Source organism: Pleurodeles waltl, chromosome 5 (assembly GCF_031143425.1).
Source record: "Pleurodeles waltl isolate 20211129_DDA chromosome 5, aPleWal1.hap1.20221129, whole genome shotgun sequence".
Taxonomy (NCBI): domain Eukaryota; kingdom Metazoa; phylum Chordata; class Amphibia; order Caudata; family Salamandridae; genus Pleurodeles; species Pleurodeles waltl.
Genome location: NC_090444.1, coordinates 478,833,073 through 478,859,419, shown reverse-complemented (window position 1 = coordinate 478,859,419; position 26,347 = coordinate 478,833,073). Strand labels below are relative to the sequence as shown.

The 26,347-nt window shown below is 45.3% G+C and overlaps 1 protein-coding gene across 2 annotated transcripts in view; it reads left to right on the top strand.

The window, feature by feature from the left end:
* Positions 1 to 26,347, top strand: part of PCMT1 (protein-L-isoaspartate (D-aspartate) O-methyltransferase) — a 199,365-nt gene that overhangs the window by 162,624 nt on the left and 10,394 nt on the right. The window contains exons 6-7 of one of the 2 annotated variants that reach the window (XM_069234300.1): positions 12,270 to 12,355; positions 13,300 to 13,469. In XM_069234300.1, coding sequence (XP_069090401.1) covers positions 12,270 to 12,355; positions 13,300 to 13,469 — 256 coding nt within the window. Of the gene's footprint in view, positions 1 to 12,269; positions 12,356 to 13,299; positions 13,516 to 26,347 lie in introns of both variants that reach the window. The other variant, XM_069234301.1, reaches the window with a different exon arrangement.

Below are 26,347 nucleotides of genomic sequence, written 5' to 3'. Positions count from 1 at the left end.
GCCCCGTTTGTACCCTTTCTTCCATGTGAAGGTACTCGTTCGGTGCCAATGACTTCATCACCTCTATCCTGAATGATGGTGCCAGCAGCGCCAGTGGAGTTGATACCGGCGATGGATGGATCCCGATTGGTGCAGAGTGTGGATTCGCCTCCCTCTCCTCCGCCAGAGCTACCTTCTACTTGGAAGCCGGTGTCCTCGACGCCGGTTAACTCTTTCGATGCCACATTTGGAGTCCCGACTGAGATGGAGAAGGAGGGCCTTGAGACTCTTCAAGGAGCAAGAGTATTGAGAGGAACTACTGGAGAAAGGAGAAATTCCAGAGCCTGCAGGTGAATTTCAGGGACTAGACTCTGCTAGTGGTTTGGATACATCCCCTGAATGGGAATTTTCATCCCCTAGAGGTGAACTCACAGCAGAGGCAGCTTCTTACTATGGTGTGATAAGCAAGGCTGCTGAACTTTTTGGACTTACCACTTCCTGCATCGGAGAGGAAAACAAATATTTTAACTGAGGTGTTGCATCCATTGGCTACATCTTCAGAGCCTCTCCTCCCTTTCAATGATGTCCTCACTGAGCCCATTTTAGAAATTTGGAGGAAACCTGTTACAACATTGGCGGTTTCCAGGACTGTCATTAGGAGGTACAGAATTGCTTCAGGAGATCCTTAGTTCTTCACACAGCATCCAACACCTGAGAGTTTGGTGGTGCAAGCCTCTTGTTCTGCGCGGTCGGATCCTGGTTCGATCCCTACGACTCCATCTGATAGGGAGTCTAAATGTATGGAGCCGACAGTTAAGTGCTTCTCCACAGGCAGCATTCCCTAGAAGTCTCTGAATGGTAAATGTGTGCTGGGGAGGTGTATCTATGCCTTAATGGACACAGTAAAAGCAGTTGTACCGAAATTGCCACAGCACGTGCAGGGGCACTTTAATGAACTCCTGCGGGACAGTCAGGTGGCAGCAAAGCAGGTCATTCAATCAGGTTTGGACACTGCAGACTCGGTTGCTAGGGCTATGGGCCCTTCTGTAGCAACTTGGAGGCCTGCGTGGCTCAGAGGTTCTGATTTCTCCTCTGATGTTCAGACTACGTTGATGGGCCTCCCTTTTGATGGCGAGAAGCTGTTTGGGGCTAAAGCAGACTCAGCCTTGAAAAGATTTAAAGGAAGCAGGGCTACTGCAAAATCTTTGGGTCTTAACGCATCATCTTTTGCACCTTTTAGATATTTTCTGAAATTCAGAGAGTTTGGCTGTGGGCCCTTATTTCGTGGAAGGCTACGATCCAAGGTCCAGCAGCCTACCAAGCTTCTCTACAGGTCTTATAGGGGCCGTAGGGGAATTAAATTGCGAGGAGCCACACAGCAGCCTTCCGCTTAATCCTCATCCTCTGGGGGAGTCCATAAAGGAAGGCAGCCCTAGTTTTCACTCCATATACTAGCATGTTTTATCTGTAGGGGGAAGGCTTTTACATTTTCTCCACGAGTGGGAGTTAATTACATCAGACTCTTGGGTGCTGAGTTTGGTGGGAAAAGGTTATGCCCTTCCTTTTCGGGAGCCCCCCCCCCCCCCCCTTCCCCTCCACGTCATTAATTTTACACAAAAGAGCATCCCCTGTTACTTCAGCAGGAGGTGCATGCCCGTTTGTTAAAAGGTGCTGTGGAGTTGGTTCCAGAGCAGGAAAAGGGTAAGTAAGGGATGTTATTCAAGGTATTTTCTGATTCCCAAGAAGGATGGTCAATTGAGGCCTATCCTGCATCTGAGGATTTTGAATTGGTTCCTCAAACAGGAGAAATTCAAAATGCTGACCCTAGCACAGGTGCTTTTTGCATTGAACAAGGAAGACTGGATGGTGTCTATCGACTTACAGAATGTTTATTTTCATATCCCTATTCTGAAATCGCACAGGAAGTATCTCCGGTTCATAGTAGGATCGCCACACTACCAGTTTGTGGGCCTTCCTTTTGGTATTACTTCCACACCTCGAGTCTTCATGAAGGTGATGGCAGTGGTTGCACCAGTTCCCAGAAGGAAGAGTATCTGTATTCCCTTACCTGGATGATTGGCTGATCAAAGCCGGGACCCCAGAGCTCGTGTTGCATCACTTGCAGGTGACAACCCAGTTGTTGTTCAATCTGGGCTTTACGGTAAATATACCCAAGTCTCACCTGGAGCCCTCTCAGTGCCTCCTGTTCATAGGGGCAGTACTGGAAACAACATTGAACCGGGCCTATCTTCCTCCACAGAGGATTCAGGACATTTTAGCGATGATTCCAATGTTTCAAAAGGGAGCAGCTGTTCCAGTACTCAAGGTCTTACTTCTGCTAGGTCTGTTCGCCTCCTGCATTCTGTTGGTCACTCATGCACGTTGGCACATGAGGGCTCTCCATTGGTGCCTTCACAAGCAGTGGTTTCAACACAAAGGGGATCTCGAGGAGTCAATAACGATTTTCAGAGACGCTGCAGTGGATCTGCGATTGTGGACGGCAACCTCTGTCAAGGAAGGCAGTTTTGTCTTCCACCCCCGGCGACCACAGTCATAACGGATGCTTCTACTCTAGGGTGGGAAACTCATCTGGGAGACCTGGAGATCAAAGGCCTTTGGTCTCCAGTAGAACAGATGTTTCGCATCAGTCTGTTAGAACTGCGAGCGATACGTCTGGTTCTCATGGCCTTCCCCCTGTCCATTTGCGGTCAGTCGGTACAAGTCTTGACAGACCACACTACCGTGGTGTGGTACACCAACAAGCAGGGAGGAGTAGGGTCGTACCTTCTCTGGAGAGAGGTTCTGCGGCTCTGGTCCTGGGCGCAGGACTATCGGATTTGCTTAGTAGCAAACCATCTGGCCAGAGTTCTTAACATATGTTCGGACAGTCTCAGTTGACACTTCTCGACCGATCACGAGTGGCGTCTTCATCCGGACGTAGTTCTTCACATCTTCCGGATGTGGGGAGTTCCCCAGATAGACCTGTTTGCCACTCGCGAGAACGCACACTGCCCGTCGTTTTGCAGCCTCCAGTATCCGGTGCAGTGGGCGTTGGTGCAACCAACTGCTTTACACGTTTCTTCCCATACCCTTGATTCCTCGAGTTCTGATGAAGATTTGCTTTTTGCCCTTTCCTTTGCACAGAAGTGTTGAACAGTTGTAACAGTGAAAGGATATTTGTCAGCGCTGTCGGCTTTTCTTTGCCTTCCTGATCAACCTTCCTTATGTAAGTCCCCCATAGTTCTTATGTTTCTTAAAGGCTTAACTAACAAGTTTCCTCCACCTCCGTTTGTAATGCCTCAGTGGGTTTTAAATTTAGTTCTGACTTTTTTAATGGGTTCACCGTTTGAGCCTATGCATACTTTATCGTTGAGACTTAGTTTTGAGAACAGTTTTCCTAACCGTCATCACGTCTGCTAGACGTGTGAGCGAGCTTCAGGCTTAGTGTGAAACCTCCTTTTACATCCTTTCATGCTGACAAGGTGGTGCTGAGAACCAGGGCGGCTTTCCTTCCTAAAGTAGTTACTCCCTTTCATCTAGGGCAATCTATAACACTGGTCCTTTTACCCACCTCCTCATCCTTCAAAAGAGGAGGAAAGACTGCACCTGCAGTTTCTACATTGAGAGGTCAAGAGACTTCAGAATTGATGATCTACTCTTCATTGGATATGTGGGCAAAATGAAGGGCAAAGCCGTCCACAAGAGAACTCTTTCAAGGTGGGTCATTCTTTGCATAAAGATTTGTTATTAGTTAGCAAAGAAAGTTCCTCCTGACGATATTAGGGCCCATTCCACCAGGGCTAAGTCTAGCACTTCGGCTTTAGCTAGAGGTGTGCCAGTTGTTGATATTTGTAAGGCAGCAACCTGGGCTTCCCTCCACACTTTCGCAAAGCATTATTGCTTAGACTCGAAAGTTAGAAGGGATGGCAATTTTGCCCGATCTGTTTTGCAGGACTTCTTGGTTTGACCAGTCCGGCACTCACCTCAGAGTGCGTGACTGCTTTGGGATTCTGCTCATAAGGTGAGGAATCCATAGGTAGTTGTATCCATCAGAAGAACAAGTTACTTACCTTCGGTAATGCTTTTTTCTAGTGGATACAGTAACTGCCTGTGGATTCCTCACAGTCGTCCCTCCCGCCGCCCCATTGTCTGTCTGGTCATACCAAGACATCGATTATTGTCATAGATAGAATGTATATATTTTAGTTTTTATATAAACAGATATTGTGATTTATATATATTTGTGTGTGTGTGATTATTTATATATATATTTTTGTTGGATTGGCACATGTTGTGCTTGTGAGGTCGGTGTTCATCTGTTCGCCTTGAAGGCACGGTTAAAAATGGTGAAACTGACTTAAGCACGCCGGCGAGGACTTCTTATGGCTCCGATGACGTCAGACGGAGTCGCATGCGGAGCCGTACAATTGTGACGTCCTCGTCGACATGGGGAGCTAGGAAGAAATTTACCTTCAAATGCTGGCGCTTTGGGAGAATTCATAAGGTGAGGAATCCACAAGTAGCTACTGTATCCGCCAGAAAAAGCGTTACTGAAGGTAAGTAACTTGTTCATATCGCACTGTTTGATGAATCTCAAAACGTTCCTGAAAGTTTCTCCTTGATACCTAGTTTGTGCATGGAAAGTTTTGGGGTGATTGGTCCAGCGGGGGCCAAAACGCAAAATCTCATGCATTTTCCATAGACTTTTTTTTTTTTTTTTTTTTTTTAGGTAGCACGAAAACGTCTGAACAGAATTACACAAAATGTGGCAGGAAGCTAGACTAAGGTCCAGAAAGATTGCTTTTGTGATTTGTTGTAAATATGTTAAGTAGTTTTAGAGATATTAAGTCTCAGAAATCTTTGTATATCTAGGCGGTTGGGTTTGAGGGACTCTCACAAGAGTCCCTCAAACCCAATTTTTTAAAAAAAATAGTACGTTCTGATTGGGTCAGGACCCCCACCTCCTTGGGCCAATTCGCTCCCATCTGAGACATGTTCCTGTGAGAGTAAGCGCTCTGATTGACTGCCTGCAATATGAATAAATGTTGCATGTAGCCATTACAGGGCTTGTAGACTTGCCCCCCCCCCCCCCCCCCGTTCTGCATTTTAGTTTAAAAAAAAAAAAAAAAAAAAAAGACACACCCTCATTAGGTGGCCCAGCAGGTATACCCTGCTCCCTAGCCCCTGTGGAAGGGACCCACTATGGCCATAATATTAAAAAAATAACATTAAAAAAAAGCTGCTATCCCACCAGACTCCTGGGGGATCTCAGCTTTTTAACCCCTTTGCTGCCAGGCCTTTTCTCCCTCCTGTGCCAGGCCTTTTTTTGGCTATTTGGGGCAGTTCGCGCTTAGGCCCTCATAACTTTTTGTCCACATAAGCTAACCAAGCCAAATTTGCTTCCTTTTTTTCCAACATCCTAGGGATTCTAGAGGTACCCAGTCTTTGTGGGTTCCCCTGAAGGAGGCCAAGAAATTGCCAAAATACAGGGAAAATTTCGTTTTTATCAAAAAAAATTGGAAAAAGTGGCTGCAGAAGAAGGCTTGTGGTTTTTCTCCTGAAAATGGCATCAACAAAGAGTTTGCGGTGCTAAACTCAGCAGCTTCCCAGCTTTCAGGAACAGGCAGACTTGAATCAGAAAACCCAATTTTTCAACACAATTTTGGCATTTTACTGGGACATACCCCATTTTTGTGCTTTCAGCCTCCTTCCAGTCAGTGACAGAAATGGGCATGAAACCAACGCTGGATCCCAGAAACCTAAACATTTCTGAAAAGTAGACAAAATTCTGAATTCAGCAAGGGGTCATTTGTGTAGATCCTACAAGGGTTTCCTACAGAAAATAACAACTGAAAAAGAAAAATATTGAAATTGAGGTGAAAAAAACATCAATTTTTCTCTACGTTTTACTCTGTAACTTTTCCCTGCAATGTCAGATTATCGAAAGCAATATACCGTTACGTCTGCTGGACTCCTCTGGTTGCGGGGATATATAGGGCTTGTAGGTTCATCAAGAACCCGAGGAACCCAGAGCCAATAAATGAGCTGCACCCTGCAGTGCGTTTTCATTCTATACCGGGTATACAGCAATTCATTTGCTGAAATATAAAGAGTAAAAAATTGCTATCAAGGAAATCTTTGTATTTCCAAAAAGGGCACAAGATAAGGTGTTGAGGAGCAGTGGTTATTTGCACATCTCTGAATTCCGGGGTGACCATACTAGCATGTGAATTACAGGGCATTTCTCAAATAGATGTCTTTTTTACACACTCTCCTATATTTGGAAGGAAAAAATGTAGAGAAAGACAAGGGGCAATAACACTCGTTTTGCTAATCTATGTTCCCCCAAGTCTCCCGATAAAAATGATACCTCACTTGTGTGGGTAGGCCTAGCGCCCACGACAGGAAACGCCCCAAAGCGCAACGTGGACACATCCAAATTTTTGAAAGAAAACAGTGCCTACCTGTGGATTTTGGCCTGTAGCTCAGCCGGCACCTAGGGAAACCTACCAACCCTGTGCATTTTTTAAAACTAGAGACCTAGGGGAATCCAAGATGGGGTGACTTGTGGGGCTCGGACCAGGTTCTGTTACCCAGAATCCTTTGCAAACCTCAAAATTTGGCTAAAAAAACACATGTTCCTCACATTTCTGTGGCAGAAAGTTCTGGAATCTGAGAGGAGCCACAAATTTCCTTCCACCCAGCGTTTCCCCAAGTCTCCCGATAAAAATGATACCTCACTTGTGTGGGTAGGCCTAGCGCCCGCGTCAGGAAACGCCCCAAAGTGCAACGTGGAGACATCCAAATTTTTGGAAGAAAACAGAGGTGTTTTTTGCGAAGTGCCTACCTGTAGATTATGGCCTCTAGCTCAGCCGGCACCTAGGGAAACCTACCAAACCTGTGCATTTCTGAAAACTAGAGACCTAGGGGAATCCAAGGAGGGGTGACTTGCGGGGCTCGGACCAGGTTCTGTTACCCAGAATCCTTTGCAAACCTCAAAATTTGGCTAAAAAAACACATGTTCCTCACATTTCTGTGGCAGAAAGTTCTGGAATCTGAGATGAGCCACAAATTTCCTTCCACCCAGCGTTCCCCTAAGTCTCTCGATAAAAATGGTACCTCACTTCTGTGGGTAGGCCTAGCGCCCACGAAAGGAAATGGCCCAAAACACAACGTGGACACAACACATTTTTTCACAGAAAACAGAGGTGTTTTTTGCAAAGTGCCTACCTGTGGAGTTTGGCCTCTAGCTCAGCCGGCCCCGGGGGGGGGGAGCAGAAATGCCTTAAAATAAATTAGGCCCCCCCTGCCCGGGAACGACCCTTGCCTACGGGGTCGCTCCACCTGCGTGACATTGGCGCCAAAAAACAAATCCCAGGTGCCTAGTGGTTTCTGCCCCCTTGGGGGCAGATTGACATACAATCTGCCACCAAGGGGGGCAGAAATGGCCTAAATACAATTTGCCCCCCAGGGGAGCGACCCTTGCCTGATGGGTCGCTCCCCATCTCTAAAAAAACAAACAAACAAAAAAAAAACACCCAAAAAAAATTTGCCCTGGTGCCTAGAGGGTTCTGCCCCCCACCGGGGGCAGTTCGGCCTAATAGGCTGATCTGCCCCCGGGGGGGGCAGAAATGGCCTAAAATAAATTTGCACCCCCCACCCCCGGGAGCGACCCTTGCCTACGGGGTCGCTCCCCCCTGCGTGACATTGGCGCCAAAAAACAAATCCCAGGTGCCTAGTGGTTTCTGCCCCCTTGGGGGCAGATTGACCCAAAATCGGCCAATCTGCCCCCAAGGGGGGCAGAAATGGCCTAAATACAATTTGCCCCCCAGGGGAGCGACCCTTGCCTGATGGGTCGCTCCCCATCTCTAAAAAAACAAACAAAAAAAAAAAAACACCCCAAAAAAATTTGCCCTGGTGCCTAGAGGGTTCTGCCCCCCACCGGGGGCAGTTCGGCCTAATAATAGGCTGATCTGCCCCCGGGGGGGGCAGAAATGGCCTAAAATAAATTTGCACCCCCCACCCCCGGGAGCGACCCTTGCCTACGGGGTCGCTCCCCCCTGCGTGACATTGGCGCCAAAAAACAAATCCCAGGTGCCTAGTGGTTTCTGCCCCCTTGGGGGCAGATTGACCTAAAATCGGCCAATCTGCCCCCAAGGGGGGCAGAAATGGTCTAAATACAATTTGCCTCCCAGGGGAGCGACCCTTGCCTGATGGGTCGCTCCCCATCTCTAAAAAAAAAAAAAAAAGAAAAAAAGAAACAACAAAAAAAAAAACACAAAAAAAACATTTGCCCTGGCGCCTAGAGGTCTAAAATAAATTTCCCTCCCCCCCCCAGGGAGCGACCCTTGCCTAAGGGGTCGCTCCCTTTGCGTGAAATTCAAGCAAAGAAAAAACTCCCTGGTGTCTAGTGGTTTCTACCCCCCTTGGGGGCAGATTGGCCTCATCAAAATAGGCCAATCTGGCCCCAAGGGGGGTAGAAATGGCCAAAATATAATTTTCCCCCAAGGGGAGTGACCCTTGCCTAAGGGGTCGCTCCCCACCAAAAAAAATCAAATGATCCCTGGTGCCTAGAGGTTTCTGCCCCCAGGGGGGGGCAGAAAAGGCCTTCCAGAAAAAATGCCCCCCATGGGAGCGACCCTTGCCCAAGGGGTCGCTCCCTTATGTGAATTTTAGTATTAAAAAAAAAATCCCTGATGTCTAGTTGGGTTTCAAAAGCCGGATTGCAAGCAATCCGGCTTTTGAAACCCTCGGAGAGACTTCAAAGGGAAGGAAATACTTTTCCTTCCCTTTGAAGCCCCTCCGGGCCTCCCCAGTGATTGAAAGAGAAATGCTTTTGCATTTCTCTTTCAATCGCGCTGGAAGCAGAGCTTCCAGCGTGACGAGGGAGGCCCCTGTGACAAATAAGCGCGCGCTCGCGCGCTGACGTCACAGGGGGGGGTCGGGGGTAGAAGGGGAAGGTCTTCCCCTTCCATCCCCGACTTGTGGGGGTGAGGGGGGTGCACGGGGGGCGCGCTAGCGCGCCCCCAAGTTCCTCTGTGCCATGGACGAGATGATCTCGTTCAAGGCACAGGGGAACTGTAGCCTTGGACGAGATCATCTCGTACAAGGCACTGAACCGGTTAAAATAATAATAAAGAGAACACCTAACTGCAGTTGTAATACAATAAAATTTGACCCCTGGGGTGGGCTAGAGATCGGGCTCTCAAACAATATATTTTTGGGCAGGGGGCCCACTAGCCAGATGTGGACCCTGGAGACCCCATCTCCTGAGGCTAAATGCTAGTTTAAGGGAAGGGACACATGCAGCCTTCCTCCCCGTTCCCTCCCCTTCCCCCCCAATGGACCCCATTTGTTGAGGCAGATGCTTTTTAAAGAAGGGTAGGGGGCAGGCATCCCCCCCTCCTCGAGTCTCCTTTGGGAACAGGGATCCCATCCCCCGGGCCACAAAACCATTGGAGGAGGTCACAGGCCCACCCCCTCTCTGGTCCGATATCAGCCCCGTGGGACCCCATTACTTGGGACTTGATAATGCAGTGTCTTGGGGATCCCACTGCTGGTTCACTGTGGTTCCCTGCCTGGGGAATGCAGGCCTACCCTGCCCACAACCAACTGAGCGGGTAACTCCTCTTTGCTCCTGCCTTGTGGGAGCAGTTAAAAACAGCTGATCCCACTGGCCGGGAGCGAAGATAGTGTCAGGTCCCACAAGGCCCTCCTCGTAAAGCTGTAGTGGGTGATTCGGTGCCCACTTGGGGCACCCACAGAGAAATATATGGGTGCCCTGGGTGGGCACCAGGACACCCACAGCAAATATTTGTTTTAGAAAAGTATTTTCATGAGCGTTAGGTTAGTCATTGCTTCTTCGAAGGAGTGCCCCATAATGCTCTGCTGGGGTTTTATTTTTCCTATTTATGTGAGCTTGATGGTGCCCCTATAGTAAAGGAGGGCATCACCAAGCTTTTTTTTAATGTTGTTAGGGGCTGAAGGGAGCACCATTAAAAAAAAAAAAAAAGAAACTCAGTGAGTCTTCTGGGTCACTGAATCCACGAACCCAGGAGAACTTAAAATATTAGTTTAAAGCACTCCTAGATGGAGCTCTGTGCTCCTCAGCTGGGGGGATGGGACTTCCTATAGTTGTTTTTATGATTGCATTTTGTGGGCTGAAAATTTTTAAAGGAGAGACTCCCCCTTGTTTGTTTTATTTTTTTAACAATGTCTCTGCTTATTTTTTTGACATTTTTCACGAAATTTAGTAATAGAAACTATGTAAAGAGTCACAGACATATTTATTAAACACTTTTATAGTAATCATTGTTAGTAAGCGTTTCATTGTGACTTATTGAGACAGATTTGATTAAACACATTGATGGCCATCTGGAGGGCTGTTGAACTTGCGGACTAACAATCTCAGTTCATACATCTGGCCTCTCACAAGTGGTGTCTTTACCCAGTTTGTTCAGTCCATATTTGCCCTTTGAGGCAAACCTCCTGTGGATCTCTTTTCCGGTCATGAAAACGCTCAACTATCCAGTTGTGCACACTATATTACCAGCTGCAGGGTGTCTTGGGAGACACATTCTGCCTAAAGTGGGATTTCCATCTCTACTACACATTTCCTTGGATTCCTTGGTTTCTGAGGAAAATGCCATATGATTATGCTCAGCTAATTTTAATTTCACTGGATTGCCTTTGGATGGTGTGGTTCTCTTATCTGCTCTACCTGTCCTTTCTTCCTCATCTTCTAATTCTGCCAAAGGCAAAGGACAGGTCCTACATTCGGACCTCCACCGCCTTCATCTTTATGCCTCGAGGTTGAGTAGAGCAACATGAGTTCAGTTGACCTTCCTGAAAAAGTGCTGGAATTAATTTTCTGAGCTTGCTACCCCTCTACTAAATTTGGTTACTCTGAATATTGGTCTTGTTTCATTTCTTGGTGCACCGAGGAGTCAGCCCTTTCAGTATTCTTTCTTAACAGCTATCGCACTTCAAGTCTTCTGTGGCTAAACACATTTTGAAGGATTGGCAAATTCTTTTCCACCTTCTGTCTTTGCCATGCTTATTTGCACCTTAAGTTGATGCTCAAGTTCTTCATCCCCACGAGCCCATACATGGGTGTCCTAGTAGCTGCTTACTTTAAACACTGTGTTCTTGATTTCCATTACCTTAGCTCAGTTCATTACCGAGCTGAAAGCTTTAGTGAGAAAAATGTGGTATGTAAAGAGAGGACGAATGGCCAAACTAGTCTTTAGAACCAGGGCTTCTTTACTACCAGAGATGGTCACACTGTTTCAAATGGGTCAGTGCATCACTCTCCCTACGTACGCCATGCCTCCTGGGCCCACCAGAAAGAAAGACAACACCACCTGGATCCAAACACGACCCTTAGCTATTAAGTTGACAGGACTCACAAGTACCTTATTAATGAGCAGCTTTTCCTTGGATTCATTGGTTCCAAGAAAAGCAAGGTGATTCAGAAGCAGACCATTTCCTGATGCATCTTACTGTGGATCAAAACCTGCTATGTCCTTGCAAGGAAGGAGCATCCTGAGTGGATCAGAGCCTATTCGACCAGGGGTATTGTCCAGGGGTACCCCTGTCCTGAATATCTGCCAGACTGCGTCAAGGGCTTTGGTCACACTTTCACCAGGCTTTATTGTCCCTGCTCTGAAGTCTACAAGTTTAGATATTTTGCCAGCTCTATTTTACCAAACTTTTTACATTTACCCTCCACTTTGAAGCTACTAATTATGTATTGATTCAATAGTTGAGGAGTCTGCAGGTAGTAATAGCCATCAAAAATTACCTTTAACCATCTTCCTGGTGAATACTCCACCTACTTGCAGATTCCTCACTGATCTAGTCTTCCTCCCCCATGTGGGAAGCAACTTTTACTGAGGTCTATATTTCGTTTTGGAACACTTTGATTTCTGTCAGTCTAATCAGCCTCATTACCACCTCTGAGTATTTGGGCAACAAAAAGACAGGGTGATGTCAGTGCTTCAGGGTGGTGTCATATATTGCTCTATGGTGTTGTTTTCCAGGATAACTGCTCAAGCAGAGGTGCCACCTATCTGTGCAGGACAGTTATTTCAACTTTCCGGATCCAATCGGGTGCTTGCAGCAGATTCAGGAAGTGAGAAATCCACAGATAGAGAATACATGAGAAAGAAAGTTACCAAATTTAACTAAGCTGTTCATAGCTGGAGAAATGTAATGGTGGATGAATAGCTTTATCTTTTAAATTACCCAGCTTGTTAATTTAATTTTAAGATTATATTTTCTTTTTTCAGTGGGAGACGGAAGGTTGGGATATCCTGAAGAAGCTCCTTATGATGCCATTCACGTAGGCGCTGCAGCTCCTGTAGTGCCACAAGCAGTAAGCATATATTTGTGTATATATGGGCTTACTGTTATAATGTTTTACTGTTTTACAGTTAGAAGTTAGTGTGGCAATTGTTTTTATTTATTGCAAAATATTGTCTAAAAATACATTCTCTAGTTTACTTTACAAGATACATAAAAGTACAGTGACAAAGTGTTTGATGGGATTTACCTGCAGAAAAACAGGAAATACTGAGTGAACCGACTGCATTGTATTACAGACTGTGTGGATCTGTTGGTGATGAGGAATAAATGCATGACTTGGCGCGACCAGAATCTCGCTTTATCAAAGTATGGTACCCATCATTATGTTTTATTGGCAAGGACACCAGATGCCTAACATGTCCCAGAATACTACATGCTTTGCAAATTTTGCAGCAGGGAATCATTTGATATGTGGGTCCTCAGCAAGGTTGGCAACATGGACTAAGAATTAGTCCACTGCTGGAGAGCATCCGTATTTTTGGAATTCAAGAGTATATTATGTTGGGACATTTTTGGTGGGGGAAATATTATTCAAACTTGAAGGAGGTGCCTATGAATGCATCACTCAATATTATATGCAACATATGTTTCCAATCCTTTAGACAATTGAGTAACTGAGTTATAGTATTTTCTACCTTACTTGTGATTTTCTGTCAAAATAAATAGTCACTAGGGTCCCACATCCCAAACGTTTATTGGCCTTTTTAGTGGTAAAAGTGGACCCTAACCACGTGTAAAAGCAGATTCACAGTAATTATTACGTGGCACCTACATATTACGTAGGTCCAGAAGAGAAGTATGGTCTCATTTAAACTAGTTATGTTAGGAAAGAGCATTGTAGTAAAAATGAATTTCCTGTTACTATTTCAGGCTTATTTGAAAGAATTTTAAAGTCTAATTTGTCACACATTTACCTCAGTGTTGTTGATAAATATATTTTGCCTCTTGTTCTAGCTTATTGATCAGTTAAAACCTGGTGGAAGATTAATATTACCAGTTGGTCCTGCTGGCGGAAACCAAATGTTGGAACAGTATGACAAACTAGAAGATGGTGGCGTCAAAATGAAACCTTTGATGGGGGTGATCTACGTGCCTTTAACAGACAAAGAGAAACAATGGTCCAGGTGGAAGTGATTTTCTGTTCCACTCTTTCTTCTAAATCCAATAAAGGTGAAAGGGTGTAGATTTTAGCAGGTGGACTGCAAGGTTTGCTTTTGCTGCGGTCACTGCATCCTGCCACACCATACTATTCACATAGCTATTGTAAAAAGTAGGCTTTAATGGCATGGAATATTATGCTAACCTTGCACACCTCTATTAAAACATTTCATATTATTCTGTTTTACTTTTGCATGCTTCTTACTTTCTAATGAATGCTGGCTTTTGATAATTCACTTTCTCAGTTATAAATAGATTTACAGTTGAGAGATGTCCATCCATCCAACAAGTTATTCCTTGTTCTGTAAATCTTACCACTACATTGGTGCTTTGAACTTTCAGGAAAGGCTTATGAATCTTTTTATGCTATTAAGTTAACATGGACAATTCAAAAACTCGAAAAGCACACTTCAGTTGTGTAATGGATGTAGATTGCAGTTATCATTAAATCTAATTGCTTGTCAGTTGTGAAAATCTACCCCAGGTTTTTAGCAATCTCGCTGGAAATAGCCAGTCTACTTTGAAGAAATGTTTTAAAAATCTATTTTGGACAGGTTGTATTGGGCTGAGGAAAGCAGTAGACTGTGTTAGAATGGTCATTGGTCTCAACAATAGTACTTGTTTAGTGATATATCCACCTCATATGAAGCAACCCGAACTTCAACAATGAGGTAGGAATGCCCACTTTCCTGCTTTCCATTGAAGCTACAATAGCTCAGATTTCTGATGCACATTGTATGTGAGGAAGTCCCCCTGCAGTTCTTTGTGACCTTATACTGATTTCTTTTTCCTGGTCTACCTGAGTTCCAAACCAGCCCAACCTTCAGCATTCAGAGCAATGCAAGTTGTTTTTTGGGAAGGTTTCAGCTTTCTGGGACAGGGGAACCAGTTATCTATCCTCAGCTGTCACCATGGCTGACCGAGAGAAGAATTCCTGTTTAAGTCCTGCTCATCGTGTGATAAAAAGATTTATACTAATGGACCTTTATGATAATAGAGGAGAGAGAGAGAGGGGGGGGGGGGGAGAGGTTGGCCCTTTCATGTATTGGAGAAGAAAAAAGACCCTCCTCTAAGGGCAATACCCCCTCTTCTGGGGTGATTCTGAGAAAGTGCTCCTCTAAGCACTTTACGAAGGTGGTGCAAAAAAAGAAACACACTTTCCTGAGGTGGATCTTCAACTTAAAGGGTTGTAGGCACTGCGTCTCACAAGAAGTATGGAGCTTCCACAAACAAATGCTCCAATCAAAATGATCGCCAGCCTACGCAAAAAAGCTGCATGAAAATTATGCTTGCTCGACCATGTAACTGATTTCCAGCCTCTACAGATGCCTTTGTTGATGTTGAAAAATCTAGAGTTGAAGATCAGATTAAAAACCTTTTGTTGGCACCACCTTCCATGTTGAGACTACTGTCAATAACTAGACCATTGCTGACACAATGCCTGTCTTGTCAATGACAACACAGTCAACTTATAATTTTTTTTTTTTTCCCATGATGTCAATTTTCACCTACTCAAATGACTACAAACCTCCTAGCACACATACTGGAATCCCAGTTGGAGGGTGAATGCAGCGAACAGGATGCTTAACAGAGTGCCTATAGCCCTGCACAATTAGATTCCTGCTGTTTGCTAGAATATTCCTGAAACAATAATCAAAGAATGTGCAATAAATTCAGTGCACGTTATTGACACAGCAATGGTTGTGTCTAACACATGTTTCTGGCAATTCTCAGGAGCAGTTGCATTAAGAAGCCAAGGGTGATTTTAATCCACTTCGTTCCATCCTGAAATCCAAGCCAAGATACTGGGCATGCCTTTGATGGAGTCAACATTGCTTTAAGCATATCAGAATGGATATAGATACAGTGAAAGCCTGGAAACCCTACAATATCACTGCACAAGGCTTCTGCAATTTTCATAGCTTATGTAGAACTCAGTAGTGTAAAGGAGGTTTAAATCACTACAGGAATCAGGGCCATCAATACTACCCTATGAGATAACCTAGTTATGACCAGGGTTACACCCCCAATATAAACAACAGACAAGGGCATGGGAGATCATCTAAACTTAAAAGGAACGCATCAAAGTCTAGCTTCCAGGACAATCAGAATTGAAACAGAATGTGCCTTTTCTCCCCTCATGAGAGTCAATAGTGGATCGATAGATGAACAGGACGTTCATTTGAGTCACTCCTCTATTTAAAAAATACCTGTCTGTGCACCAAGTAAAGAACATCATCTTCATTTGAGGGAACCATAACAGGTGATTCTCCTCCTACTCAAAGAAGCAATCAAGGCAGTCTAGAAGAAACAATGGAATCAATTAATTTCTTCCAGATTATTTCTAGTAAAAATAAATAAAAAAAAGATAGGTCAATGGAGACCTATCATGGACCTTGAGCAACTCAACAAGTTCCTCAAACAAAAAAAAAAAAAACTTCCCCATAGCGCTCCAACAAATCCTTGCTTTGAGGAAAACGACTGCCTGACAACTTTGAATTCTCACAATGCATATTTTCATTTCCCAATACCCTGGGAACACACAAAGTATACGCCTGCTGTGCACCAGCAGGCCAGCACTACCAATTCACGGTTGTACGATTCAGCCTCAAATCAGCACCTTGAGTATTTAGAAAGTGCCTAGCTCCAGTTGCTGCTTACCCCTGGTGACAGGGTCACCAAGTATATCCATACTCAAACAACTAGTTCGTCAAAAGTAGAGGCAAGTGCTTCAACGGTCACCTTTATGGCTCTTCCACAAACTAAAGCTTACACTGAACATATACAAGTCTTACACAGCACTACCCACAAAACCCCAGCTGCTGGAAGTGATACTGGTCACACAAGTGGGAAAAGCTTTCCTCTAGACAGATAATGAAATCTTCAAAGCATGGCAAGGATCTTCTTTGGCAAACAGTCTCATTCAGACAATACAAATCCCTGCTGGCCTGATGTCTGCACACATAGGTGTTATACCCTATTGCAGGCTCCCGGATGAGACACTCCCAGACCCCCCCCAAGCAAGAAGTGAGCAGTCAATGGAGAGTTTATGGCCCGTATTTTGACAGTCAAAACATGCTTAAAGGAAATGCTATTATGATGGCGGATCCCTACAAATCTCAACGCAAGACTGTAGTAAAGTGCAATTTTTTTTGTCATGGTCACCCCCACTTTTTGCCACTGGTACGGATGTTTGTCGACTGATGTGCACTGGGCCCCTGCAAACCAGGCTCCAGTGCCAGTCCTCTTTCTCTAAAAACAATGTAAAATGGTCTAATTGTGTTACAATTGGCACACACCTTAGCACACCTGTAAGTCCCTAGTAAATGGTAACCCTGGTACCAGGGGCATAGTACTAAAGAGGGTCCCTAAGGGCTGCAGTGTGTATTATGCCACCCTAAGGGATCTTCTCCCCCCCCCTTACAAATTAAATGCAGACTGCCACTGGAGACTGCGTGACTTGGTGTAAACCATGTGTGAAAGCATGACATGGCACACTATGTGCCATGCGCAAATCACTGCATATATTATATGTAAGTTTTCCCCTTCAGCAGGCCTTGGAGCATGGACATATCTGCATGAACAGATATGCCCCTGTGCTGTCTGATATTGCAAGCGAACAGGGAAGCCATCTTAAGATATTTACTGGGCACTGGTCATTACAAGTTACCTCCATACATAATAGCTTCACTGAAACCAATGGTGTTTGCTTTCAAACACCTTATCTTAATAAATCCATGCTGATGCCTGAATCATATTTATGACATGCACCCAGAGGGCATCTTTGAGCTGGCCATAGTATCGAACAGTCTGCCACCACAAACAAGCTCCTGACCCCCTTGCAGGTGAGAGCCTTGCTCTCAGAGGCCAGAAACAATGCCTGCTCCGGAGGAAGGTGTCATCACCTACTCCAGCAGGATGGCTAGCAACCTAGCATATCTGGACTAAATGCTTCAAAGCCTCTGCTGTCCTTTCATATGCTTCCCTGACTTCCCACAGACCTGGAGAATGGCACACACTGCCCTGAGGCCCATTGGCACCAGTTCAGGTGGGAAATTTGCTATACACAAGGTGGGCGGCCTGATGTCCTCCACAAAAGAAGGGTCCACCTTCTTGTTTTTGGTGGAATTAGGAACTCTGACAGGATTATGCCCACTCCACACAGAAAGTGGTCATATAGGGGGCGTAGTGACCCCAGGGTTATGAAGCCCTTTCGCTACTACCCTTTACTGCCTTTAACACCCCTAATTTTAGTATTTAGTTGGTCCCATGACACCAGGAACACAGATTTGTCGGTCTAAAAGAAGGATGACAAAAGCCAACCAGCACAAGAACTGTGGACTAGCTGTGGACCTTGCAGCCAAACCCTTCCTGCTCCTGTCCCGACAGTTGCAAAGACCCAACACATCCTGCAGCTGTGCATCCTCCCAAAACTTTGGAGGCCTGCCAGCACTTCAGGCAGCATCTCCCTGGAAGTGGAGGAGCCACTTGCCTACAGGCACCAACTGCAAAGTCTGGTTCAATGATCTGCTGACCACCGGGTCCACTGACACAACAGCAGCCCAGGAGAAGGTTCCTAAAGCTCCTAGAGGCCAGCGAGTTTCGAGACGTTAGACCATCCCGGAGTCCTCCAACACTAATACCCAGGCTACCAGAGCCCTTGCAGCATTTAAGGCTTAAGTGTCCAGCTCGGACACCAACCCCGCCAAGACAGACCTACTGACGTGGATCTTCAGCATCACAGAGACCATCGTCAAGAGTGGCCCTGTTGTCCTGTTTGGTCCCTATTTCCTGGTCGACCTACAAGACAACCTAGGTTTCTCCATTGACTTCAGTGGTAGTGTTAAAGGCTACCCTGCACCTAGACACACCAGGGCAGGTAAACCGAAACTGCTTTTGCTTCTAAGGACCTTGGCCCCTACTTCCCTTAAGTCCAGCAGATCAACCCTGTAACTTGATTGCAAATATCCCTGTGCAGTGTAGTTCTCTCCCATAGGATAACATAACTGCGTTTGAGGCTAATGCCTCAAATCTGACAGCTGTGTTTTCTGTATTTCTTTAATATCGGTAACTCAAAGTACTTGCCTGATCCGAAGATCTTGGTGTCTAAATTAATATAAAAACCTGTTATTTTTCTAAACTTCTCTAGTTTCTTCAGTGTGTCTCATTTATTGACTGGGTGTACAATAAATGATTTACACTACCCTCTGATAAGCCTAAACTGTTCACATACAGTACCACAAAGAGAGCGTTTGGGATTATTTAAGCACTGCAAGCCAATAAGGGTCGACAGAGTTTCTACATAGGGTACCTGTTTTAGTGCACTACATTAAAAACCAGATTCCTACAAGGACTTCCATCCTTCATCGAACAGTAGTACTTACAACAGATACCACCATAGAAGGCTGTGGAACCCACATGTACAAACATATGACCAATCTTTGGTCAGATATAGAATAGAAGCTCCACGTAAACACCCAGAACGCTGACCCATAAGACAGGGTCTCTAAGAGTTCATTTCAGGGCTGACAGGTCAAGCAGTCGTCATAAAAACAGGAAACTCAATGTTTGTTTTTCTTCACCAACAAGGAGGAACTGGCCTCTGTCAAAAGAAGCACAGTCACTGTGGGACTGGGCTGTCTCCCATCATGTGGATATTGACGTGGAGCATCTCCCTGGACAACAAATTGATCAGGCCAATGCACTCAGTCGAACATTATCGGATTGTCATGAATGGAAACTCGACCAAGTGGATTACACCTTCCACAAGTGGGGTCAACCCACACTCAATGTGTTTGCCAACCGAAACAGGAAGCAATGCTGGTATTACTCAAGCGAGTTTTGGAAACCAATGGCAATGCCTTTTTGATCAGATAGTTCAGTGTTCTTATGTACACCTTTTCACCATTTCCCCTGAGGAGAGCAAAGACAGACTATTGTAGCCTGGTTCTCATTGCCTCAGGCTGCCTCAACAGTACCAGTTCTTGGAGCTCCTAAATCTCTTTGCAGGCCCGGCACAATGGAGACATTCTACACCATGAACTTCAATCACTGAGCCTGACCGTATAGTGCCTGACCCCCTGGCGTATGGTCATCATGATCTCTAAACAGAATTTAGGAACATCCTGGTACAGGGTTGAGTGCCAGCTACCACAAGACCTTACATTGTCCAATGGAAATGCTTTTGTGTCTGGTGCAAGACAAAGTGCTTCCGTCCAATTACAGTAACACCTCATCAGTTACTTCCTTATTTACTGAACCTGGTAAAGTATTGTATAGTCTAAAATACTCCTCTATTCGAGTTCATCCCGCAACAGTTGTGTGGTTCCGAAGGAATGAGAGCAACTCTGTCACGCTTTTCTCACGGAGAATCATAAAACAGTTTATGAAGTGGCTTTCAGTCTTATTACAGTACCCTGGGAACTAAATACTGTTCTGAGGAAACTCATGTTACCTCCTTTTGAACCTGTCTGCAAATCATACTTAGTTCCTCTCCTGGAAAACATTGCTTCTCTTTCCACTTGTATCAGTACGAAGGGTAGGAAAAATGCATGTGTTTACTGTGAAAGAACCCAACCTTTGTTTCACAGAGGACGAAATAACTTGCGGATCAATCCCAAATGCATTGTCATGGTCTCTGCTGACTTCACTCTCATTCTGGGATCCTTTTTTCCAAATCCTACAACGTCACCAGAGAAGTCTTTTTACAAACACATGATGTATGCAGGTGCCTCAAGTTTTATACAGACAGGATGAGACATTCCCTCTACTCACCTACTGTTTGTGTCCTTGGGCCATCTAAGAATAAGCCAACCCATGTCTGAGCAGGGAATAGCATGTTTATCAGCTTGCATGAGGAAACCAATTGTCCAGTCCAGTGATGAATGAGGGCACATTCCACTAGGAGCACAACTTCGACTGCAGCACTCTGTTCTGGTGGACCTTTACAAAACATTGACGGTGCTGCTATATGGAAGAGCAGGCACGTATTCACAAAGCACTACTGCCTTGATGTGAATGCAGAAGCAAACTGCAGTGGGACAGGCTGTCCTTCATGACCTATTTCACTTAAGGTGAGCATGGTTCCCGCTTTCTTTATATTATTTATTGTCATTTACTGTTTACTAAACTGAAACATGTCAATATATGAAAGATTCAGTGTCTGAGAAGAAATCAGTTACCTGGCATCACGTGACCCTCCCTCCTTCCTGGTCAGAGGTTCATCTGTTATATACTCATCACACTTGTGGCATGAAATCCCAGCAGTTCTGGTCTCTGGAGGAGTAGGAGAGTTGGCACTTTCACCTCATTGGCTGACGTTTGGGTTGCTTTAAATGAGTGGGTATGCTATTATGCTCTTTTGTTGAGGCCTATGGCCATTATAACAATGGTTACTGCTATTGAACATTACCTGGGACTGCCAGCCTGACATTGCAGAATTATTCAAGCATGTGAACATATTAAAGATAACCAATGCTGGAGAACTGGAGTTACAGGTAAGTAACTAATATATGATAGAGATTTCTAGCCGCAGATTCCTAACCTTAGAGTATTCCCAAGCATCAGACTGAATTTGGAAAACAATTTGAGCAGTCTCCTTGTATGCCAGTAGGTGGTGTCGTTCTTCTCTGCGTGGTGGTGTTGGTGTCATCCATGCTGGAAATTGTGTGTGTGGTGCTGATACAGACCTTGAAAAATCTGCCCACTATGGCGAGTCATATGTTAGCAGTTTGAGCTATTTTTAGGAACTACTCGTCCCTTCTGGCGAGTTGACCGGTGTTCTGTTCAGTCAAAGTGAAGGAGAAATAAAGATGCCTTTAAAACTTGTTCTTATCTTGTCACATTTGCTCTGTGTTCAGAGGCAGAGGTCAAAAGTCAGTTTGTCTTCTTACAATTACTTTTCCTTCTGACTGCAGAGTTACAGGATTTTGTAAGGTGAACTGTCTGACCTACTGTACTAATTGTATGAAATGAAAGACTAGCTTGTCAGGTTGTTCCTAAAACACAACATTTAACTATGTACAAACATTTAAGAATACATTTCAGTAGTTGTGAGGCCCATTTTTTGTACTTCTGTGTGATGGAAAAAAATATTTTAATAGGATGAAAACAAATCATAACACTTTATTTGGTGATGTGCTGACGATAAATATGTGCTTTAACTTCACAGATTATTGTTAATGAACTATATAGTTTTATCAGTAAAGCTGCAAGGTAGTGGGAAGGTTTTTGAGCATTTCTTGAAAACGTTGTTGTGAGGTTATGTTAGCATTTTACACTGGCACATTATTTAGCTCTGGGGCCTGAGGCCTGGGCCCTTTTACCTAGTTAGATTTTGCAATTATTCCTTTTTATTATTTTAGCAAAACTTCCTTTTAGTGAAGATGTTTATTCCTTTTATCAGTTGTCCTTCCTTGCAGAATCTGGTATTAATGTCTTTGCACAACATTTTCGTTCTGTGTTCAACCCAAGGCTGTACATAGTGTTTACCAGGTATTGCCGGTCCAAAGAGAACATTATATACCCTACACAGTAAAGTATGTTGTCACTTCAGGGCAGTTCTTAGAACAACAGATATGTTCATATAAAACACCACACTGCCCACATCTACTTAGAGAGGACATTCCAGCCAGTTTGCCTTCCCATGCTGCACGTCATCGCAGTTTCAGCAGAAACCTCTTGGTTCCTCTTCGTCTATGTGGGAGGCCTCCCAGCAGACTAACAGACCTCTTCATCTCTTAACGCAGGTGTGGGGGTTGGGCTTCCCTCCTGGGACCAGAAGGGTTGATTAGGGCTACTACTGAAAGTGGTCCCAAGTAGAAACTTAGTAGTGTAGATAGGAATGTTAGGCACACTACAATGACAATATGGTGGGAGTCTTAGAGTGGTTCACTTTTTTTTGGTCACTGCTTTATAAGGCTGTTTCATTATCCTAATAACTTCTACCTCTGGTACTTGTGAGTGTAGGAAAGTACCCTCTTTTTGGCATGTTACCCCCAATTTCTGCCTGATGTCAGTGTGTTTGACTGTGTCGCTGGGATCTTGCTAACCAGGACCCCCAATGCTTATGCTCTCTCTCCTCTGTTTTGTCACTGCATACTGGTAGCCCAGCATTTCATCCCAAATTGGCATACTGGTCACCCCTTATAAGTCCCTAGTATATGGTACTTAGTTACCCAGGGCATTGGGGTCCCAGGGGATCCCTATGGGCTGCTGCATTACTTTTGCCACCCATAGGGAGCCCATGCAGAGGCTTCTACAGGACTGCCTGTGTGAAATGGTGCATGCACCAGGTCACTTATAAGTAACCCATATACCAGGCCGTCCTACCCTGAAGGCTGGGTCCAAAGTACCTGTGTGTGAGGGAACCCCTGCACTAGCAGAGGTGCTCACACATCGTCCAGGACCATCTTCCCAGACTTGGTGAGTGCGGGGATGCCATTTTACGCGTGCACTGGACATAGGTCAGTACCTATGTCCAGCTTCACAATGGTAACTCCGAATATGGCCTTGTAAGGTGTCTAACATCTTGAAATTATACCCCAATGCTGATTCTACCATTGGTTGTATAATTCCATGCACTCTGGGGGCTCCACAGTGGACCCCTAGTACTACCATACCAGCCTTCTGAGGTTTTCCAGGCAGCCCTAGCTGCTGCCAGGTCACAGACTGGTTTCTGCCCTCCTGTTGCTCAAGCAGCTCGAGCCCAGGAAGGCCGAACAAAGCATTTCCTTTGGAAGAGGGGTGTTACACCCTCTACCTTTGGAAATAGGTGTTACAGGCATGGGACGAGTAGCCTCCCAAAGCCTCTGGAAATGCTTTGAAGGGCACAGATGCCCTCCTTGCATAATCCAGTCTACACCGGTTCAGAGACCCCCAGTCCCTGCTGTGGCGCGAAACTGTACAAAAGAAAAGGGAATGACCACTCCCCTGTCCATCATGACAGGGGTGGTGCCCAGAGCTCCTTCAGACTGTCCCTGGGTTTTGCCGTCTTGGATTCCAAGGTGGTGGGGCACTCTGGGAGCATCTGAGTGGCCAGTACCAGTAGATGACGTCAGAGCCCTCCCCTGAAAAGTGCTTACCCGTGTAGCTGACCAATCCCCCTTTCAGTGCTATTTAGGGTCTCTCCTCTGGGTGTTTCCTCAGATTTGCATTGCAAGACTCCAGCAGGAATCCTCTGTATCCTTTACTTCACCTTCTACTGATGATACCGCATTTGGACCCTCCAGGAACTCAACAAAGAAGCAAGGACGACTTCTGCAACATTGTATCTTCAGCTCCTGCCAGGAACTGCAACTGTTTCCAGGTTGTGCATCCTCCGAGGACTGCCTTTCTTCAGCAGAACAAAGGAATCTCCCTTGAAGTGAAGGAGTCACTTCCCTGCTTCAGCAGGCACCCCTCTGCAGCGACCAGTGGTGTAGTTCCCCTTTCCTGATATAGTGTGTGCAACACGTGGTGGTGGACTGAAGTGGTCCAGACGGTCCTGAGGTCCAGCTGTCCAACATTGGTACAGGGAAGAGCTTGCCTCCCCACGCACGACAGTACCCCCGTGCAGCACATGTTTTGCAGTTGCCAAGGCTTGTATGAGATCTTCCATGAAGTTCTTCATGCACAGCGCAGCTCTGGCCCCCAGCACTCCTTCCTGTGAAGCAGTTTCCTGAGTGGTTCTCCGGCGGCGTGGTATCCATTTGTGTAGTGCTGCATGGGCCTCCTTTTGCACCTTCATTGTCCCGTGCTGTGGGACTCCTGTGCGCGCTTCCTGTTCTTCTGAGGGCTCTCTGAATTGCCGAGAGCCCCCTCTGTCTGCCCCACCTGGGTAGAGGCCACCAGGTCCCTCCTGGTCCTGGGCAGTGCCATTTTCTGCTAACCGCAAGCTTTGTGTGTGCCAAGGCTTGCTGGCGGAATCCAGCAACGCAAACCAGACTGCAGACATCCATCCGGCATGGGACATCATCTGCAGGAACCTGCATCCGTCTTCTTGGGTGCAGTACTGACTGTTCTTCACCGGTGGTTCTTCTTTGGAACCTTCATCCGGGTTAGCAGGGGCTCCTGTTCTCCCTGGACTCTTCAGTGCTTCTTGGACTTGGTGCCCTTCTTCCACAGGTTTTCAGGTCCAGGAATCTATTGTTGGTGTCTTGCAGTCTCTTCTGGTTCTTGCAAAATCTTCTATCACTTGTTCTGGTTTGTTCTAGGAAACTTACTGTGATTTACTCCTGCTTTCCTGGGCTCTGAGAGGCGGGTTTTATTACTTACCTTCGGTTTTTACACTCCCAGTGCCCCTCTACACACTGCACTTGCCTAGGTTGGGAACCGACTTTCGCTTTCCACTTTTTTAGTATATGGTTTGTATTCCCCCTAGGCCCATTGCTATCTATTGTGATTTTCACCTTTTGCACTGTTTTCTAACTGTTTGTACAGCTATTTCTGCATTCTAGTGTGTATATACTGTCTATATTACTTACCTCCTAAGGGAGTAGAGTCTCTAAGGTATTTTTGGCATTTGTGTCACCAAAATAAAGTACCTTTATTTTTATAACACTGAGTATTTTCTTTCATGTGTGTGTAAGTACTGTGTGACTACAGTGGTATTGCACAAGCTTTGCATGTCTCCTAGATAAACCTTGGCTGCTTAGCTACAGCTACCCCTAGACTTGGCGTCTAGACACTGACTACATTTCACTAATAAAAGGATAACTGGACCTGGTATAAGGTGTAAATACCTTTGGTACCCACTACAAACCAGGCCAGCCTCCTACAGTTAGGTGCTGCTATCTAGCCGGAAAGGGTTAGGCCGACAGCTGTCGCACATTGTGGGATCAGATTTGGTCCCCCACTCGTGGTGGTGATGCTGCCACCCAAAATCCAGCAGTCTCATTACCATGACCGGAGTCTACGACATGGCACAGCCCGAGTTGGTTAGACACTGACTTTACAGATCTCCCAAGTATCTGTCTTATTTCATGCAACCACCTTATACAGAGAAGTCTGTGATATTGGGGAATATCCTTCTTGACTAGATAGGTAATACCTATTTGACGCTGTAGGTTGTTCAAGATTGATCCTTTAAAAGAAATCCCCATTTTTTTTTCTATTTCTGAACGATTAAATTTCCCTTTTAAAGAATGGCGTACCAAAACAGGATCGTAATTGCAACAAACATGAGAGCCCCCCTCACCCACACTTAAGGAATAATGGCCTCACAGATAAGGGAGGAGAAGTCACATTTGTTGTTGAGGCACACGCAACATACAGAACAGACTTTTTTTTTTTTTTTTTTTTTTTTTTTTTACTCTTAGGTCACCTTCCAGCAGCAGATGGGAACATGCATACATTTCATCATTACACTCCAGCAAATGCACCTGCACTTTATAGACCTTATGCTTTTTAAATACCACTATCTTATCAATAACACCAAAAATTGGCTTTATGGTGCCCTGTCCCACATTCCACAGAATGTTAGACTAGGTCCTTTAATGGTGGCCCTACATGGCCAGAATTAGCTACCTATACACCACACCCTAATGTAGGTAACGTGCCTGTGGCTGATGTACGCTGCCTTTACACTAATTAAGTAACAATATATAGACTATTAATAATACAATTTGTAATGCCGTTTTAAACACCGCCCCAGCAAGGGCTGCTCCAGCGCATGTGGCTACAGCAGGAATTAATCCTGCTACTGTGCGTTCAGTTATGGGTAAAGTACCCACCAAACGTGAAGAGATTCTGTTTTGCTTAGCACCAACAATTGGTGCCTTGGAAGCAGTGTTTCTCTTAGTGTACAACAGCAGCACTATATCTCTATACTACTGCACATGGTACACCAACACTTGTAAATCTTCCG